This window comes from Pomacea canaliculata, linkage group LG9 (assembly GCF_003073045.1).
Source record: "Pomacea canaliculata isolate SZHN2017 linkage group LG9, ASM307304v1, whole genome shotgun sequence".
Classification (NCBI taxonomy): Eukaryota; Metazoa; Mollusca; class Gastropoda; order Architaenioglossa; family Ampullariidae; genus Pomacea; species Pomacea canaliculata.
In genome coordinates, this window is record NC_037598.1 from 16,961,660 (window position 1) to 16,980,102 (window position 18,443).

The 18,443-nt window shown below is 35.6% G+C and overlaps 2 protein-coding genes across 6 annotated transcripts; one reads left to right on the top strand and one right to left on the bottom strand.

Moving 5' to 3' along the window:
- Nucleotides 1-87: 87 nt before the first annotated feature.
- LOC112571573 (leukotriene A-4 hydrolase-like) lies at nt 88-12,760 on the top strand. The gene is made up of 16 exons (XM_025250651.1): nt 88-284; nt 1,826-1,965; nt 3,604-3,715; nt 4,896-4,964; nt 5,096-5,253; nt 5,781-5,853; nt 5,969-6,109; nt 6,370-6,464; nt 6,778-6,892; nt 7,150-7,300; nt 7,455-7,558; nt 9,208-9,284; nt 9,524-9,677; nt 10,157-10,239; nt 10,484-10,588; nt 11,255-12,760. Exons 1-16 carry the CDS (start codon nt 123-125, stop codon nt 11,373-11,375), a joined length of 1,860 nt encoding a protein of 619 aa, XP_025106436.1. The 5' UTR covers nt 88-122; the 3' UTR covers nt 11,376-12,760.
- A 607-nt stretch (nt 12,761-13,367) lies between these two features.
- On the bottom strand, nt 13,368-18,387 carry LOC112571692 (small integral membrane protein 29-like). Of its 5 annotated transcripts, none has more exons than XM_025250905.1 (5): nt 18,276-18,387; nt 17,505-17,753; nt 17,169-17,194; nt 16,436-16,544; nt 13,368-15,854 (listed from the first exon to the last, which is right to left on the bottom strand). In XM_025250905.1, exons 2-5 carry the CDS (start codon nt 17,661-17,663, stop codon nt 15,795-15,797), a joined length of 354 nt encoding a protein of 117 aa, XP_025106690.1. In that variant the 5' UTR covers nt 17,664-17,753; nt 18,276-18,387; the 3' UTR covers nt 13,368-15,794. The 5 variants fall into 5 exon arrangements, with proteins under 5 accessions (XP_025106690.1, XP_025106689.1, XP_025106686.1 ...); XM_025250904.1 differs by having other exon boundaries at nt 16,424-16,544; XM_025250901.1 differs by having other exon boundaries at nt 16,418-16,544; nt 18,276-18,385.
- Between the last annotated feature and the right edge of the window lie 56 nt (nt 18,388-18,443).

Here is an 18,443-nt window from a genome sequence, read left to right on the forward strand (position 1 = left end):
ATTTAAATAAACTATATGGTCATACTTTAAAAATACATGCTTGTTTCTGCTTAGTTTTCCCTATTTTTTTTTTAAATCTTTATGTAGAGTTCATCTGTCCGCAAGACTCGCTAGCGTCAAAAATGGCGGCACTGAGCGACAGCGATCCGTGTTCTTACAGCAAACCAGACGAGTGTAGCGTCACGCACATCGATCTAAATTTGTTAGTAAATTTCGATGCCAGAGAGGTTTCAGGAACTGCACATCTGAAGGTAGAGAAAAGGCAAGAAAATGCTGCAACACTGGTAAGAGACAAAAAACACAGCACTCATAATCCTCTAGTAGCACATAGATACATCAGTCTTGCTATTTACGAAAATGTGTTTTTGTTCATTATAGTGACTATGTTGACAGATAGTATAAGTGAGTCTTATAGACATCTTTCATGCCCATAGGCAGATTGAGATTTTGTTTAGGTGGGTAATTTAAAATTGCTACATAGCATTTGACTGTAACTTGACAGGGTACGTACGCCAGTCGAGCACGAACATTTCTGAGAAACTGTTTACATGAACAAAACGACTGAGGGGGGGGGGGGAGACAGAGCAATTTTGGAGAAACTCAGGTCATGTCCCAGCTTGGTGAGTTTTTGTTTTTTTTTTTTTTTTTGTGGGGGGGGGGGGCTAGCTCAGCATTTGTATTTCTCTGCACCGATCTGTTTTGATGTGAATTCCCATTATTTGACCTGAACTTTTTATATTCTCGTCCTTTTTTATTTGTGGTCCTTTTTTTCTCATCTACGACTTTCACCTTTATTAAATTTTAATCTTTTCTGGCTACTGGCATAATGGTCAAGTTTCTTTACTCTGAAAAGGGATGCACATGCAATACAGCAGCACTGCATATTAGCAGACCATTGCAATGATCATCAGACATCAGCTGCTTTTCTACTACTGCTGTGCTACAATTTCTCGTCTGGTTCTGTTGTGTTCACTTTGTTGCACAGGGATTATACATCTGATTGATTTATTGAAGAGGCCTGTGGCCCATTTCAAAGAGAATCCAAACTATAAAACAATGTAATAAAACATACATCCTATATGCCTCATAGAAGCAACTCGGTACATTATTAACTATATACTTACTAGTATTTGCTAATAGCATGGATAAACAGAAAGCAGATGGATATTGGTAATACTTTTTAGGCATAAATTTCATTCACAATAGACTGTATCTTGGACATATGAAGGGTCAGAATTGCATGTTATGTTCGTATGTCCAAGGGTTATACAATGTCAGTCAGTGAAGTCAGTAGTGTTAGTCATTGCATGACCAGAACAAATCAAACAGGACTTCATCATGATGACTTTTGTCATTTTTGTGCTCAGTATCATCATACTTATACAGAAGTGTAAATTGGTATTGGCTTAGGTGAGTTGGTGGCATTGTGCAGTTTCTAGGAGAATAGGCCCATATCATTGGTTTCACTAAGGCCAAATTTATCTACCATTCCGTCTCATTGCTGATCAGTGTCTAAGTCAATCTTGGCATTCCAGTCACTGAGTGTGATGAGAATCTTCTTTCTTGGTACTTATTTTATGACCTTTTCCAGCTGTTTGTAAAACTGTTCAACTTTGTTATCTTTGTGCATGGAAGTTTGAGAGTGCTTGGACAGTAGTGACATCGTGAGGCCTGGCAGAGATGTGAACAGAGAAAGATAACAATCACTGCAGCAGGCATGGCACCAAACTTTAGTTGTTTTAATGCTATACTAGTCAAGCAAACATGTCATTCAAAGTCAGCAAAAATCTTATGTTTCTTTTTTGTTTGCTATTTTTTGTTCTAGGTTCTTGATAGTGGAGACCTGAAAATTGTCGGAATAAAAGATTTAGCAACTGGTGAAAAAATGGAATTTAGTATTGGAGAAAAAAGTCCAGTTTTTGGCTCCAGGCTTGAGATCCAGTTACCCAGCAGCAGTGAGAAACAGTAAGATCAAGCTGATCAGTAATATGAAAACAATTTTATAGAATATTAAGTATAAATATTAGTGTTTAATCGATGTTCAGTCTTTCTTTTTATATCCATAGCCCATTTTAGGGCAACATTCAGAAGTTCTTTTTGATCAAAATTTATGAATGGTCTCCAAACTTCTTTTACCGAAATACCTCAGTATTTTACTTATACTTTTTTACAACTGAAACAGTTATATTTAAGCAGTTGTTAACTGGCATTCCCTAAAGCGCACGAGGCCTGCTGTTCAGCATTTACTACCTCCTATATTCTGTACTATCTCTTATCTCCTTTATGTGCTGTTTAATGTTTCTTATCTGTTTTATGACACGAGTAAAGTGTGTTTCAGAACATTAAACAAAATTTGAACACACTGATAAGTATTTCAGTAGTGTATTCTTTGACTTTTTTGCATTGCCATCTTCCCATAGCTTATCACCAAGATATTAATTATTAACACAGTGAAAATGAGCCATTCTAGCTCTACCTCAGAAGTATATAAATCTGTGTACATATGATATTATTCATTCATTTTCTAACAGATATTTAAACTTGTGTATCAGAGGATTATCATTGCACTATTAATCAGTAGTTGTCATCTCTAAGTAATTTTTTAACCTTTTAAGAGAATTGTGTTATCATCAGAGTATCACATTAAAATAAATGTTTTACTGTCTTGCATAATGGCCTCCATTTAATGCTGACTCAGATGGAAGAAATAATCTTAACTGTAGTACAATAACATTTCATGTGTGCATTACTGGCTGCCCTTACTTGCTTGATGGATAGTAAGGCGGCAATGTCACAGAACAATTGAAAAGGGTTAGTGACAAAGTACAGCATGAAGAACACTAGAAATGAACTGAATTAGCTGGTAACTGTAGCCCTCACCTCACAGTGACAGAAAGAAAGAGAATAAATCATGGTAATAAAAGTTTATTACACAAAGCTAGATTATATTTTCTGCTAGATGCTTTGAACATCTCTGGAATTGGAAAGTATTTTTTATATAAATAAACTTCTTAAATGAGCTTCCTATAAGCACAGTCTGTGGCAGATCATTTTTGGTTTCCTTTTGAAGTCTTATGTTAGTCACTATTTTTACAATCCATTTAAAGAGTGTAAATTCTCTTGTAAACTTAGGGGTTATGAATATGCTGTCTTTAGTTAACATATGGCGTTCCCTTGTCTAGGGCTTCTAGGTTTTCCTTCCCAGATACCAAGGTATCCACTCATTTCTGCTGTCAGCACGGGGTTGGGGTGGGGTGTTTCCTGCTACTAAGGCAGTGGGCCTCAAACTAACAACCATCAACTTTATAGTCAAGTACACTAACCTGACTATGCAGTCTTTCTATGATCCATTTATTTTTATCTGATACACAGCTATTACCAAGATAGAATTTGTATTTATTTCCATGCACCAGAGGGAATACAAAATATGAAACAACCCTATGTATTTTAATCACATTTTCACCTATCAAGACCTATGCATTTATTGTTTAATGAATGGAATCACTTAGTAGCAAAGGGATTTACTGTAATTAGAAAAGTTAAAAGAGAAATAAAATTAAATTATTTCTCACTTTTTTGGTGATGAATTGCTGGTTTTTGTAGCCTGACTGTGAGTATCACCTATGCAACAAGTCCACAGTGCACCTGCCTCCAATGGCTTGAACCTCAGCAGACTGCTGGCAAGCGCCATCCTTACCTCTTCAGCCAGTGTGAGGTGACCATCTCCTTGTCATATCCAACCAGATTTTGTCTGTTACAGAATTCTAGTCAATATCTGCTCTCACTTCTTTCAGGAGTTTGTAACAGAGTTTCTGACCTTAAACTGCTAAAACTAGTTGATGTAAACACCAACCAAGAGCATTCCTCTAATGTTTCCTTCAGGGCTGCAAATGTCTTATCTCACCTGGGTACTATTATAATATTAAAGTGTTTTAGGTATCTTTGTGAGTTTGTTTCCCTTGACGTTTGGTGTAAACCTACCCTGTAAATTTCAGAATTTAGCTATTATGAAATTGCTGATTGTAAAGTTTATATTTTTCGCCAGCAGTCAATATTTGCCACATATTTGTGGTCACTGAAACAGGGTGCTGTGTCACATGGTATCTGATGCAATAATGAGAAAAATAATTTGACTTCCTCAGGCAGTTTATGCTTACATACTCAAGTAGTCATTTTAAAGGAAAGCATTCTGTGTTATAAGTTTCTTGGCCACAAAGCTTCTCTGTTTATCAAAAGCAACAATATTACAATTTTTCACTGAGGCTTTATGCTGTTCTTTGTTCACAAGTAAAACATATTGTGACATAATTCAGACATAACTGAAGTTTGTATTAGTTAAGTGTCTCTTGCTATAACTTGTCAGAGGCACAAACTGGGCATTAGTTATGAAATAATTAGTGCTTAGGTCATCTGCATTGAGCACAAGCACCACAATTTCCCTTACATTTCACATTCTGATGCCTGACATTTTCTGTGCCACATTTGTTAGGCACACTTTGTTAAGCTATTTTATACTAGTGCTAAACACAGGTGTTTGACTGGCATAACCTCTGCAGTTTGTGTTTTTTTAGAGTTTGTGTTCACAGTCTTTATTAAGATTGTGAAAGGAGTCTTAAGAGTGTGTTATGCTTTTGAGTGCCAGGTGCATGTTAACACAGTCCTGTTTATGTCTACATGCCTCAGCATGCTGCTGCTGCAGCTTATCACCCCTGTATTGCAGACTGATCTCATCATCCTATCACTTAATAGCTGTTTCCTGCTCTTAAATTAACAGACCACATACACACTGGTTAATAAACTAATTAAAGAAAAAATGTGTTCATTGAACATAATTATTGGTGTTGTATAAGTCATGTAATTTATTTTCACAAGACAGCTAACTTGCTCTGTTTCAGGCCATTCATGCTCGCAGCTTTGTTCCCTGTCAGGACACGCCTGCTGTAAAATTTACCTACACTGCAAAGGTAGAAAATTTGCCATGATATTCTGGAAAATTTATAATTATCAATCAGTCTCTTATAATAATATAGAAATATTAATTTCAGAATAAAGGAACTGGGTTTTCAAAGTTTAAATTGCGTGTGTATTCAAACAGGTAAGTGCTCCAAAAGGAATTACTGTCCTAATGAGTGCAGTGAGACTTCAACCTGTGGCCTGTGAAGGGGACAATTCTCAGCTGATTCATCAGTTTGAGCAGAGAGTGCCCATTCCCAGCTACCTTCTTGCTATTGTGGCAGGGGACCTTGAGAGCAGGTGACATAGTCATGTATCAGTATTGTACATTTGAAATCCTGAACATTAAACCATTTATCTTTAAACTTTCAGTTAAAGAATTTATTATTTTGATTGAATTCATGTAGGAGTTCGAATAATGTTTTGCACCAGACAGCAGCTGCTGTATAAATAATAATAATGAAAGTTCACTTATAGAGCACCATATTCCAGCTGCTGTTATCAATAATAATAACAGTTCACTTAAAGAGCACCATAACCCAGCCCTATGGGCAAGCTCATGGCACTTTACTCATAGTAGTAAATATTTAGTATACACATACTTCCTCCTGATGTGTTTACAAAGTGTCTTTTCATACTACCAGATAAAAGCGTTCTTTTCAGATGGGTGTTTTCATAATTATTTCAGTAAAAACATTCAGGACATAGTGTGAACACTCATACATCACAACTTGAATATAACATGTTCCAGTGGCCCCATCAATTGTCTCTCTCACTTATTTTCATTTTTCACCATATGGTAAGTCAACCATCATTTTCATTTTCAGGGTCATAGGTCCCCGCTCAAATGTATGGTCAGAAAGAGAGCTTGTGGACATGGCGGCCAATGAATTTGCAGAGGTAATTGCTTGAAAAAAAATGTAAAGTATGCAAGTGCTCATTTAATGGAGTCAAAGAGAAGAAAATATTATTTATGTAATAATGTTTCAAAGCTAATACTGTCTTTTTTTCACAGACAGAGAAAATGCTGCAGACTGCAGAAGACTTGCTGGGGGACTATGTTTGGGGCCAGTATGACTTGCTCATCTTGCCTCCATCCTTTCCATTTGGTGGCATGGAGAACCCTTGCCTCACCTTCGTCACTCCCACACTGCTGGTAAGTGAAGTATTTTTAATGATGTGCTGTCACTCCCACCTTCTGGTGAATGAGGCATTTTTAATGACATACTGTCACTCCCACACTGTTAATAAATGGCTGCCAGAGGAGGCAGAATACTTCTTCATTCTTCAAATATTTTAAATGCTGTAAGGGTGAAATTATTATTTAAGGCTGGTATTAACAACAGAGTGGCAAGCATTTCAATGTGCTGTATTATTGAATGGATATACTGGGAAAATGCAATATTATTCCTACAGGCAGGAGACAGGTCACTGGCTGATGTTGTAGCTCATGAAATCGCTCACAGCTGGACAGGAAACTTGGTCACTAACTCTACATTCCAAGACTTTTGGTAATATTTCTTTTCATTCTTTGTACTGAATCAATGCCAAGTCTGACCCAAGTAATTTATTTGGTGTGAAGACCAGGTCATAATTAAAATAACATGATAATGACTTTTGAATTAGTCAAGATGACTAGAAGCATTGATTTGGATAATGTTTCTACTCACTTTGACTAATTCAAAATCTACTACTTTAGATAACCCACTTAAGAAGTGTGTCAACAGCTCACATGCATCTCCTCAATAAAACTGTGATCAGGTAAAATGTTTAGCTGTTAACAGTGTGGAATATTCATTTTTACTTTGCATGTCTATTTACTAGGCTGAATGAAGGGCACACAGTCTTTGTTGAAAGAAAAATCATATCACGTCTTCATGGTGGAGAACCCTTGAGAACTTTACTTGCTAGTGAAGGGTGGAAAGCTCTGCAAGAGACAGTAAGTTGCTACAAAGAAGATCTATATGCTATCCTGAAATCCTAGCTGTCAACTATTTCAAGTATTCAAAAAAAGAAAATGCAATGATGATCCCTTTCCCTTCAGATGGGCAGTTTCAATTTGGGAGTGTATTTTTCCTTGGCATGTTTCTCACGCAGTATATTTTGTGCTGAAACTGTTGTAGAGTTATACTTTTTTACAGGAAATGAAAGTTGTACTGGTGTGAAAAATGTGCCTTATGACATCTTTATGCACAGATCAATCAGCTTTACAAAGCCAATGAACCTCAGTATACCAGACTCATTCCAGATCTGCGTGGAGTTGATCCTGATGAAGCTTTCTCAATTGTGCCATATGAAAAGGGCTGTGCATTGTTGTTTTATCTTGAAGACCTTCTTGGTGGACCAGGTTAGGATTTTTTCTTAGAGTGCATGGCTTATTTTTCAAAAATTGAGCTTCATGTTATTCTTGATTTAGTTGAGAATGGTACCAAAAATTTTTAAACATGCATTATTTTTTCATAGCTTTAAACTGCTTAACTGCATCTATTTTGTTTTTGCAGATATCTTTGAACCATTTCTGCGAGCATATGTCAACCATTTTAAATTCAAGTCAATTAGTGCTACAGAGTGGAAAGATTTTCTTTTTGGCTACTTCAAAAGAGAGGTAAAGCTACTTTGTGTGATTGTGTGCACGCCATTTCTTGTATTACCAATCAGTTTTTAAATATTTAGACCTGTAGACTAGGGTTCATGAAATTATTGTTATGAAATTTCAGTAAGAGATTTGTCTTTTTCTTATGTTTGTTGCATAGTGGACTTCATGTTGTTTTTTAAAGCTTTCATGGAATGTTGCAGCTGCTTATGGTAATTATGTCATTTTAGGTCAAATCATCTAGATGCTATTGTCACTGATGCTGGTTCTCACAAGAGCAACACACACACGATGCCCATACATGTTCTTTCAACACACATTACAACGATTGCCTAAGGCTGTCCAAATCATGTTATCAAGCTGCTCAGGACTTAACAACATAGAACACAGATAAATCTATTTAAACAACAATGTCTCAACGCACAGTTCTTTAGAGAAGATGGGGGAAAACCATCTATGACAAGTAAACATATGGTAATATGATAGCCTCTACTCTTAATTATATATATATATCAATCCCTCAGTTCATAGCTTATTACAGTTTCCAATGTCCTAGTCCTCATTGTATCAGTTCCTAACCATGCATACTGACTCACCAACATACCCTCCCTAAGCTTCTTCTTAGTACCTCTTTAAAATATCAGTTGTCTGTAACCATACTCACAGTTCAGTGCCTGACTAGCGTAGGGTTGTCACCCTTCACATCTCCAGTCAATTTGAATATGAGTAACGCAAATTACACTTGTAATCCACTCAAAGCCATTTTTCGTTCCCCAAGGGGGTAGGAAACTCTTTGGTCGCTCTGTGTAGCTCAGTGGCGGATGACACTCCAAGGCCGTACACAATGGCCATATCGGGGAGGAGGTTCCCGCAGTCACAGCAGCGGTACTCCACAGTGACATCACAAGGCCGACGGTTTCCCAAGCCTAGGCACTGCTGGGTGTTGGACCGAAGGCGATCGAGGAATGGTCTGGGGAGATGATTCTTCCTCCTTCAGAAGGGCTCCAACTCAGTTAGCCCATACAGGAAAAATTCCTCATCTAGGTGAAGTTAATCCACCAAGGGTCAGTATTGCAGTAATCCAGCGTCCATGGACACTACCCTACTCTACTATGTAATCTCAGCTAGGGAGATTTACATGTCATTACTCAGGCACGTCTTTCTTCACTATCCGAACCTGAGTAGTTTTTCAACCTCGTTCCCGCCAAAAATTCTCCCCTGAACCGTGTTCACCAAATACTCCGTGTCACTGTTAACCCTTTTCCCACTGACATTCTCATTTATTCTCCCTTATATGCTATCTACTCTTGCAGTTCATAAGTAGTGAAGGGGTTAAACTAACCTGAAAAATATGGAGGCATGGACTGGTCTGTGACAGCTATATGCTTGACATTGTTCTACACTCTACAGCAGATCCGGCCCGCCTCCTGTCTCTGACCGGCCCACCCGCCAGTATATATACTATATATACAGAAACTGAGTTAACTATATTAGTCCGGCCCTCTAAAACCATCCCAATTTCTCATGCGGCCCCTTGGGAAAATTAATTGCCCACCCCTCCTCTATAGCATAGTACGAGGTGCTGCGAGGCCTGCAGAACAGCCTTTCTATTTTTTTTGTATTTTTTTAATACATCTCTTTCCCTGCCTTGTCTATTCAAGACAGATCAAGAAAAATTGAGAGGTGTTGACTGGCAAAAATGGTTTTATGCAGAAGGAATGCCACCAATTCATCCTCAGTAAGTGCAAGACCTTTTAAGTAAACATTGATTTAAAATTTTTCTAGTGGATATAAAGTCCATTCTGGAGCACTACCATATTATGGGCATTGTTTGTTTTTGTGTTCATTAATTTTTCTGTATTGTTTCATTCATTTCTTGTAATTTAATCTTAGATTGCTGTCAGATTTTAGACAAATATTTGAAAGCATAACTTAAAAAACAGGTGGCTTATTCCAATTTTTTTTCCCCACAAATAGGTACGATACAAGTTTGGCATTGCCCTGTGAACAGCTCAGCACACGATGGCTGACTGCCAGTGATGCAGATCTCACCATGTTCTTGTCAAGTGACTTCGAGCAGTTTTCTTCATTACAGAAACGAATATTTATTTCACTTTTACTGGAAGCAAAGGTATTTGCAGAGATAATTTATAAAATCAACTCACAAAAATAAATTGGTAAAAGGTAATCATGATCCAACATTTTTAAAAACATAGAGCTTTTTTTCAAGTATCCATGTTCAAGAAATTATATATTTATATAAAAATATGTATAGCTTCCTCACTTAATGTATTTGATAGGTTCTTAGAAACTGTGACTTTAAGGGAAATAAAATGTAACAAAACTAATTTTAATTGGTTAATTGATATACATATAAACAAGAATTAAGTTTCTAAAGTATATTTCTGGTCAACAAACATCCTTAAAACATTGGATGAAACCAGAGAACCCAAAACCAAGATATGGGAAGAATGTGCAAGCTCCACACAGACAGTGATCCCAGGAATCAATTTTTTATCTCATCAGCATAATAGCCAAATGATATTGCAAGGACTTATTGTATATTTAAATATTCATTTGTGAAAGTGGCTGGTGTGGATTTTATTTCAGAGTCCTCTGACAGTGCCCAAACTGAAGCAAATGGAATCTCTCTATCATCTCAGTAAAATTAAGAACTCAGAGATCCGCTTCAGGTAACATCTTTTATGGTACTCTTAGGATTTTTTTTAATGTTTAAAAAGCTTATAAAGAATTTCATTTGTTTGTGTGAATGGTTTTTTTTTTCCTTTCTTTCCATCAGAAAGCTCAGAATAAGACTATAGCATTAAGCAGGAATGATGCTTAGTGTTATCGTTTTAGGTAGCTATTTGCTTGATTCTGTACAGTCATTGAGAGTATTTGAAAAACAGAAAAGGCTGTATGGTTACATTCATACAGGTGGCTGAGACTTTGTGTGAAAGGACAATGGGAAGAGGCTATCCCCTCAGCTCTTGAGTTTGTAACAGAACAAGGCAGGATGAAGTTTGTGCGACCTCTTTACAGGTTTGCTTTTATAAATTTATGTTATGCTAACATTATCACCATCATTTAAAAAGTTCATGAATGTTTTCTTGAAGTTGTGATTAAAAAGGGTAAAGGTAGTCTCCTAATCTGCTGGTTTTTGGGATGTGGGGTGTTAGAGACTGCACTTTCTTGGGCCAGTTTTTTGTGAGGGTGGTGCCTTTCTTCTCTTCCTTTGGTTCGGCAAATCATGATGGTTAGAATATAGTAATGCATTCGTTTTCTGTGTAAGTGCAAAGGCTTTACTTGAACATACAACTAAAATACTTGCTATCCATCTTCTTATTAAATCACTGTCATTAATTAAAAGTTAGAAAATGAATCATCATCAGTTGTCACTGATGATGTAGGTGAGTCTTAAGAACTAAAGATTGCATGTTAAGTTTTCTCTGACACATAACCTTATCTTGTCCTCATCTTTATCTTGTAACTAGCACTTGTTTTATGGTTTTGTTTTTGTATCTGAGCACACTTTCCTAATTTCCCACTGGAATTAATAAAGTTGCTTACCATCACTGGATGCAGTGCATGTTGTCATGTAGTTAGATACATGTAAATAGGGGGGATTTGTTAGCATGAAGTTCTATTTGTGTATTTAATATTAAAGTATGCAATTACAATCTTTGAAATACTGATTTCTGCTGAAAGGGACCTGTATGAATGGGAGGCATCCAGGCAGCGTGCCATCAATAACTTCCTGGAGCATGAAAGGGAGATGCACAATACAACAGCCAAGCTGGTGGCCAAAGACCTGCACTTATCACGATGACTTGTCACTAACATCTTCATGAGCAGCCAGTCCTCAGTGCCATGTTGATTGTCAAAGACATTAACTTCAACAGTCCATGCTTGCTGCAGCCTGTTTGTGTTACTATTACAGTGGTATAAACAGAGTGTTGTTTTGTACTTTTATTTATATTTCAGGTTTTATTTTAATTTTTTATTCAGCCATATTCTACAGCACCTCTTGCTTCTACCAAGTATCTTTATGTGGATTTTTATGCTTCAATATGCTGTCATTGCAAACATGTGATTAACATTCACCATACATGCGTGATTACAGCATGTAGCTGCATCACTTTTATGCTATAATTATGAAGAATTATTTAAAGGGATTTCTCAGCTCAGCATGTTGTAAGTAGATATGTCCAGAATGGTTAGGATTCTTGAATGCATCACACTTTATGAGAATGAATAACACCAAAAAAAAAAACCTCTAGTACCTTTTAGGAATTATTTTTCCATAAACATTTTTCCCTTTAACAGCTATTTGAAGCATCCTATCACGAACTTGTATTACTGGACTGCTTGCAGGCGATTTTTTCTAGTTAATGACAAAAACGAGGCAGGTGTATACAAAGCTTCTGGTTTAGTCACATTCATTGTTTAGGCTTGCCGAGACAGTGGAGAACTTCGCAAGAGGCTAAGCATTGGTCTTGGCAGACAGACAGCAGTCCTCCTGTACACGTCGTGATCCTATTGAACATGCTTTTTTCATTTGAAAATACTGGAAAATTTACTCTGACATCATGTTTGCTGTAGAGACATTTATGATTGCTGGTTTCCATTATTTAAAAAATAACATCATAAATGTATTGTTTAAATTCCTTACTTTAAAAAATATGTTTATATATCCAGTTTATTTATACTCTAAATTTTTGTTTTTGAAATGTCACATTTTCTGAGCCATTTCTTCAAAGTCCATATATTGAAGCTGCTAGAACCAACTACTGTGCAAGAATGTAATAATAGGGGAAGAAAGCACAGTACTCTTCAGGAACTAATTTTCATGAACTTTTTCCTGCTATCAACTAAAATAAGCATGCAATTGAATATTTTTTTTTCTAAATAGCACAGAATTAGACTGCTAGACAGCATTTTAAAAATGGCTAACAGTTGCCAATTACAATATTGATTTCTACTTTTAAACAAAAACAAAAAAACTAGAATAGTCAAAGGCAAGTGTTATTTGGATTCTATTTATATTTTCATAACATATTATTATTATCACATTTTATTTATGGTGTGAAAGTATTTTTTAATGTAAAGGCTTTATGGGTCTTTTTTAACTTCCTGCTGCAGATTTCAGGCCTGTTGAAATACATTTACGACCAGATTTATTACTTGAAAACAAATAAACTATTCAGAAAGTGGTGAGTTTTCTTCTCTCTCACTTTTTTTTGTTTGTTTGTAATAGCAATTGTTTTGCAGGTTATTTTGCCAAAACATCTGGCATGCCACCGTCCCTAAATGCTAACTTACAGTATTCTTAACTACATGCAGAGTGTTTTCTGCATTTTCAGTGATAATCCTTTTGCTGCCATGTACGAGTGTCATGGACCTTTTGTCTAAGCAACCGTGTAGACAAAGCAGAATATTTGCATCAGCCATACAGAAAAATCTAGTTATTGATGGCAGCCATGAGCAGATTATTTACATCAGCCATGTAGATAAAGCAGGATATTTACATCATAGATCAGGTTATTGGCATCAGCACTGTAGACAAAGATATCACCACCAACTACGACGCTCACAGTGGCAGTTTTCCTATTTGATCTTTCAATATCATTCCTGACTGTAGCATGCACCAACCAACCGCTGATAAAAAGCCTAAAATGTCTCTATACACAGCTTAATAAAAATAATTTGCAGAAATATAACTTATTTCTTTGCCGTTTGATTTTTTGGGGGGGAATAATAATTTGAGGACAGAAAAACTTTACAGACTATATTCTCAGCTGAAAACAGTCCCCACAGCTGGTAACAGTGAGTATTGCATCTTTAATTCAGGCTCACAAACGTAACAGTACCAAGTCTCTGCACGAATAAATATTTATTACAAATGTTAAACTGAATATCAACAGGATAAAATAAATGCTGAAAAAGCTGTAACAAAAACAACTTATCACTTACAAGGGCAGTGGTATAATTTTATCGAGATCATTAAACAATGAAAATTTTATGCCTTATCACTTCCACAAAAAATTGTTACAAAGGCATTAAACATCATCCGACTCATAGTTTTCATATTCTTAAGCATGTAAGACTTAGGGACAATGAGTACCTCAACACATTTGTTAAAACAACTTCTGTTAACAAATGGCTTTATGTTCAAGATGAACAGAAAAAACGAGAAACTGGAACAATCCACATGTACTGTTGTGATATGCACATGGTCATGATTTCAAAAAAATACAAGTAATGAGGAAGAGTTGCAATATTTGAAGAAATAAGACCATCTATACTCATTCATTTACTAAACAGACTATACATAATGTGGAATAAATAGACTAGAAGATGGCAAAAGTTTTTACCAATTGCCAGAATAGAAAACATGCAAGACAATAAAATGCTGCAAAATTTTCATGGATGAATCAGATTTCTTACTTCACAAATATAGTTTAAATTTGGCAACAAGGACCAAAGCAACAACAAAAATAAGATGTCTTTGCGTTTGTTTGACCATGGTATCTCAAATGTGATTAGTTCCTTGATAAGTTTGTGGAGAACAGACATACTGAAATTTGCCTTATGATAAATTGGCTTATGATAAATTGTGTAAACTCAGTACAAAGAAAATTTAATTTGCCAACAAGAAGCTTAGTCTAGAGAAAGCTAATTCAAACTGATGACCACTCAAGAATGCAACATAATTTTTAATCCTGAGCATGCTGAAACAAATGCAACAATTTTTCTATCTTTGAAATATAGAAAATCGTGTACAAAAATTCTGAAACACTAAAAGGACTTTTTTACCTGTCAGTACAGTCATTATGAGGTGAAACAATACTGCCATACATATATCACATGTACTGCTGTTAAACCTTCAACAAAGGTTCAGGTTCATAAAATGGTACCTCTATGGCACAAGCATTAGGTCATTTTTTAATTGACAATTATTATACTAGATACAAAGAATGTTTTGTTTTATAAAGCCTTACATTTATGTAATGAACTGCCAAAAAAGGAACATTCTGCAAAAAACAAATTGCCAGTAGGTAAGTTTTCCACTTAGCTGAATAAAGCTTACATTTTCTTCACAGAAAAGACAATGTCTGTGTTGTATCGACAGCTTGCATGTTAAAAGATTTAGGACTACTGAAGCTTAAAATAAAAGATTGGACAAATGGAGCTGTAGCCCATATCTTAACAAAATTTAAGTTAAAAAGCCAAGATTTCATAAACATGATCAAACACATTTTATAAATGAAATGCTTAGAAGATTTTCATAGACAAGCATGAACATCATATCGTGCATTCCTCTGCTGTCTTTAAATACTTTGGTAGTTTCCGTTTTTAAAAACCATGAAAATTTTTTAAGTAGCATGTGTGTGGAAAACACAACAGTGTGCATCCCCAGCATATCATTAATATAACAAAATTGCAAAGAAAAGCTTGAGAATGTGTTTGGACAATACTGAGATTTTCCATCCTTTTTATTGCACTTAAAGAAACTGTCACTGAAAATATACTTAAACACATTTTAACGTTTAATAACTGTACATTCTGGAATGAATTGAGACTCATTCAGTATCACTCACAATTATGACACCACAACTTACAAGATCTATTTGAAGGTACATCATAAGCTTGGTGTGCCTACATTTTGTCAATCAAAACCATAATGTGGTTTGTGCATGGCAATCCAATTAGCAAATGGATAGCCCTTTATTATTACATGTGAAAGACATCAATTTACTTGTTTTTGATACATCTGAGCAACATGAAAACCTCTTACACTGTGATCACTATCTTCAATCAGTAAAAACAAAGATATTTCTCAAGGTTACTTAAAAAAAAAACAACCAACATGCATACTGAAGAAGTGGGAAAAATACATAAGAATCTAGTTCACTTTGCAAAATCAGGCTCCAAAACTGACAACAGATTTTATTCTTCACATATTTCTGTAGTGAACATATTAAAGAATTTTCTTTCCCTTGAAAGAGAAATGTTATTTCACATAAATACAAAAGCATTACCCAAATGATCATGTACAGAATTCTGTGCAACACTTTCTTATATTCAAGAGTCTATTCGATACTTTCCTCACACAATAATGTTACTTTGAGATGTTAATATTGATTTTTGATAGTACCACCTCCGGAATGTTTTGTTTCACACAAAGTTTCAGTGGAGAAGAGGCTAAAGGAATACAATATTGACACTTTTCCTTTTTATCGATTAACTAAAAAGTGGAATGATACCCTGATGATTTCAGCAGTGGTGAGTCTGGAGGACTGCTGTCCTGCAATCAGAAACCTCTTTGTTAAATGTTGCTGCAAATTGAGCACTCAAAACAAAATTGTTTCCCTTGTTTTCTTGATATTTAAGTCCCCCACCAAAAAAAAAAAAAAAAAAAACACAGAGAGAAAAACACTAAAATCCAGGAGAATCAAAGTTATGTATTCATCTTTCAATCTCATGTTTGCATTTCATGTGATCTTTTAAAATTATTACATTTCTAAAGTTGCAATCTTTAGTACAAGGTTTTCAAAATCATTCCTAAAGAGAAAATCTGGATTTCTTTTTTGTCATAAAATCTTAGTGTCTGCTACAGTAATTTATCTTCAGCTGTTTCATGCATATGCTAGTAAGATTTTAGAAAAAAAATTTTCTTTAAATATATTAAGAATTTTCCATCACTTTTTACCTCTGAGATAGTGCTAACAGACCAAGAATAGACTGCGAAATGGCAAGACACTTTACTTTAAAAAGGGTCATTTTGTCAAAGCTATGATGCCTGCACTGATGCCTTTGATATCTACACTGACACCTGTGATACCTATACTGAAACACTGTGATACTTACACTGACGCGAAGCCGCACTTGCTGCTGCCGTCTTTCCTCTTCAAGGAGGTCTGTCTCCCAGTCACCACCACTGTCTACTGTGTCAAAGTTGTAAAGAGGCATCAGATGATGACGCAGCTGTTCAAGCCTGCAAAAATAAGAATAAGTAGATGTCAATTAAAAAGCTGATTCACTTCTCTACAAGTTATTTCCCTTGGTTTACAGGGTTGGCTGCTTTGCCATGATAATTATAGTCTTAGTTGCTGGTTCAGAGTCCCTTGGTTTAAATTGGGCAACAGGAATTTAGGTCTTTTTACAACAATTCACTATGTCGTGAAGCAAGCAAAAATATACAAGGTTGATGCACACATTTCCCAAAAGTCTTGATTTCACTCATTCTGGATAACCTTCCCCATTTTTGGATGATTTCTGATTATTTAAATGACTTTTTATGAATAAGGTTTTCAATGTACAGTGACACAACCTCACACTTTTGAAAAGCAGCTTCAGGAAAGCTTATGTATTTCTAAAAAAGAACAAAGTATGCTACTGCCTTTATGTAAAACAATTTCTTCTTATTTAATTGTTGAAACTTATTTGAAATATTTTTTATTTTAATTAGCAGCTTGCACACATCCCATACGATTTCAAGATAGCAAGCAATTATTTTGATGGGTTAACGTGTGTTTGGATTTTTAGGTGCTATCTCTACATCCCCCACACATATACAAAACACATATTAAACGGTACGTATGATTAAAATTTTACATACCTGCTTCTTTTCAGTATAAATACAATCTGAAAATAAAACTTAATCGTTATTTTTTTTAATGCAACAAAATTTGTACAAATAGTATAAGAACAAGACAGATAATACATTATCTCAATTTCTTGGTACATATCACCTTAAGTAATAACCCAGAGTGATATGATTAAATATAGTTTTCTTATTATGCCCATCTAGTAAGCACGACTGCATTGTAGAGTATGCTTAGAACATTCTTGTGCTTGCACTCTCTCAGTCTCATTTTCACCTTATGCCTCAAGTGTAATCTTCCTACTTTATTCATAGTAACTCTTAAAGATGGATAATGTTTCATCAACTAACCATTACAATCACAATTATAATGAAGATGACAGATCCTAAGGGCACTAAGATGTAAGTCAGGACACTGCTGCTGTGGTGTGTGCTGTCTGATGCTGGCAGTGTCACATTCACTAGCTGAGTAGTGACTGCTTGATCCCCTTGTTCAAGATGTTCATCCATTGCTGCTCTTTTCTCTTTTCACTTCACATGTTCCCCGAGAAACTCATGGTTGTTGTAGCTTTGTTGTATAGGTGGTTGTATTTCTGAGACCTTATGAATTTGAATGACACACCATTCGTAAGAACAGTCCTTGTCAAATCACATTATACTGCTTACTATACGATCGGAACAAAAATAAAACAAAATAAAGATAAAATATCAATCCCAAGTTAAAATCTTTCAACAGAAAAATATCTTAAAAGAATATCGCTATCAATATAATCGAATCGAACAATCCTGGAATACCTTTTCAAATCTAGCATAGCAACATCTGAATCAAACTAAGCAGCTGAATTTCTAAATTGCTTTATTATTTCCTTGAATCGATAGAGAAATAGTTTCCATCAAAGTTCACAGCTTACTTTCTCAAATTACTCTTGCCCTGAGACCATCTCGTATAAAAATTAATTGATATTGAACAGAATTTGAGTTGAAGAAATATCTAGCAACACAAACGCTACACCTCCACTGGATGTTCCTGGTTGGAAGAAACAAAAAATTACCCTTAATAAATAATAAAAATAACGCAGTCAAGCAGCCTGGAACTTTAAGAATGGGAAAAAGATAACATACGAGGGCTGGGCAACCGAAACCCGGAAAACTCATTGAAGTTTTCGCACTAGGGGTTACCGCAGAGAAATGTCAGCCGTCACAGTTGCGTACCGTTTGCAGACGACTTAAAGCTAGTTCTAAAGGCCTGCTATAAGAATCCACAGGCGTGCAGTACAGAACAGGTTCCAT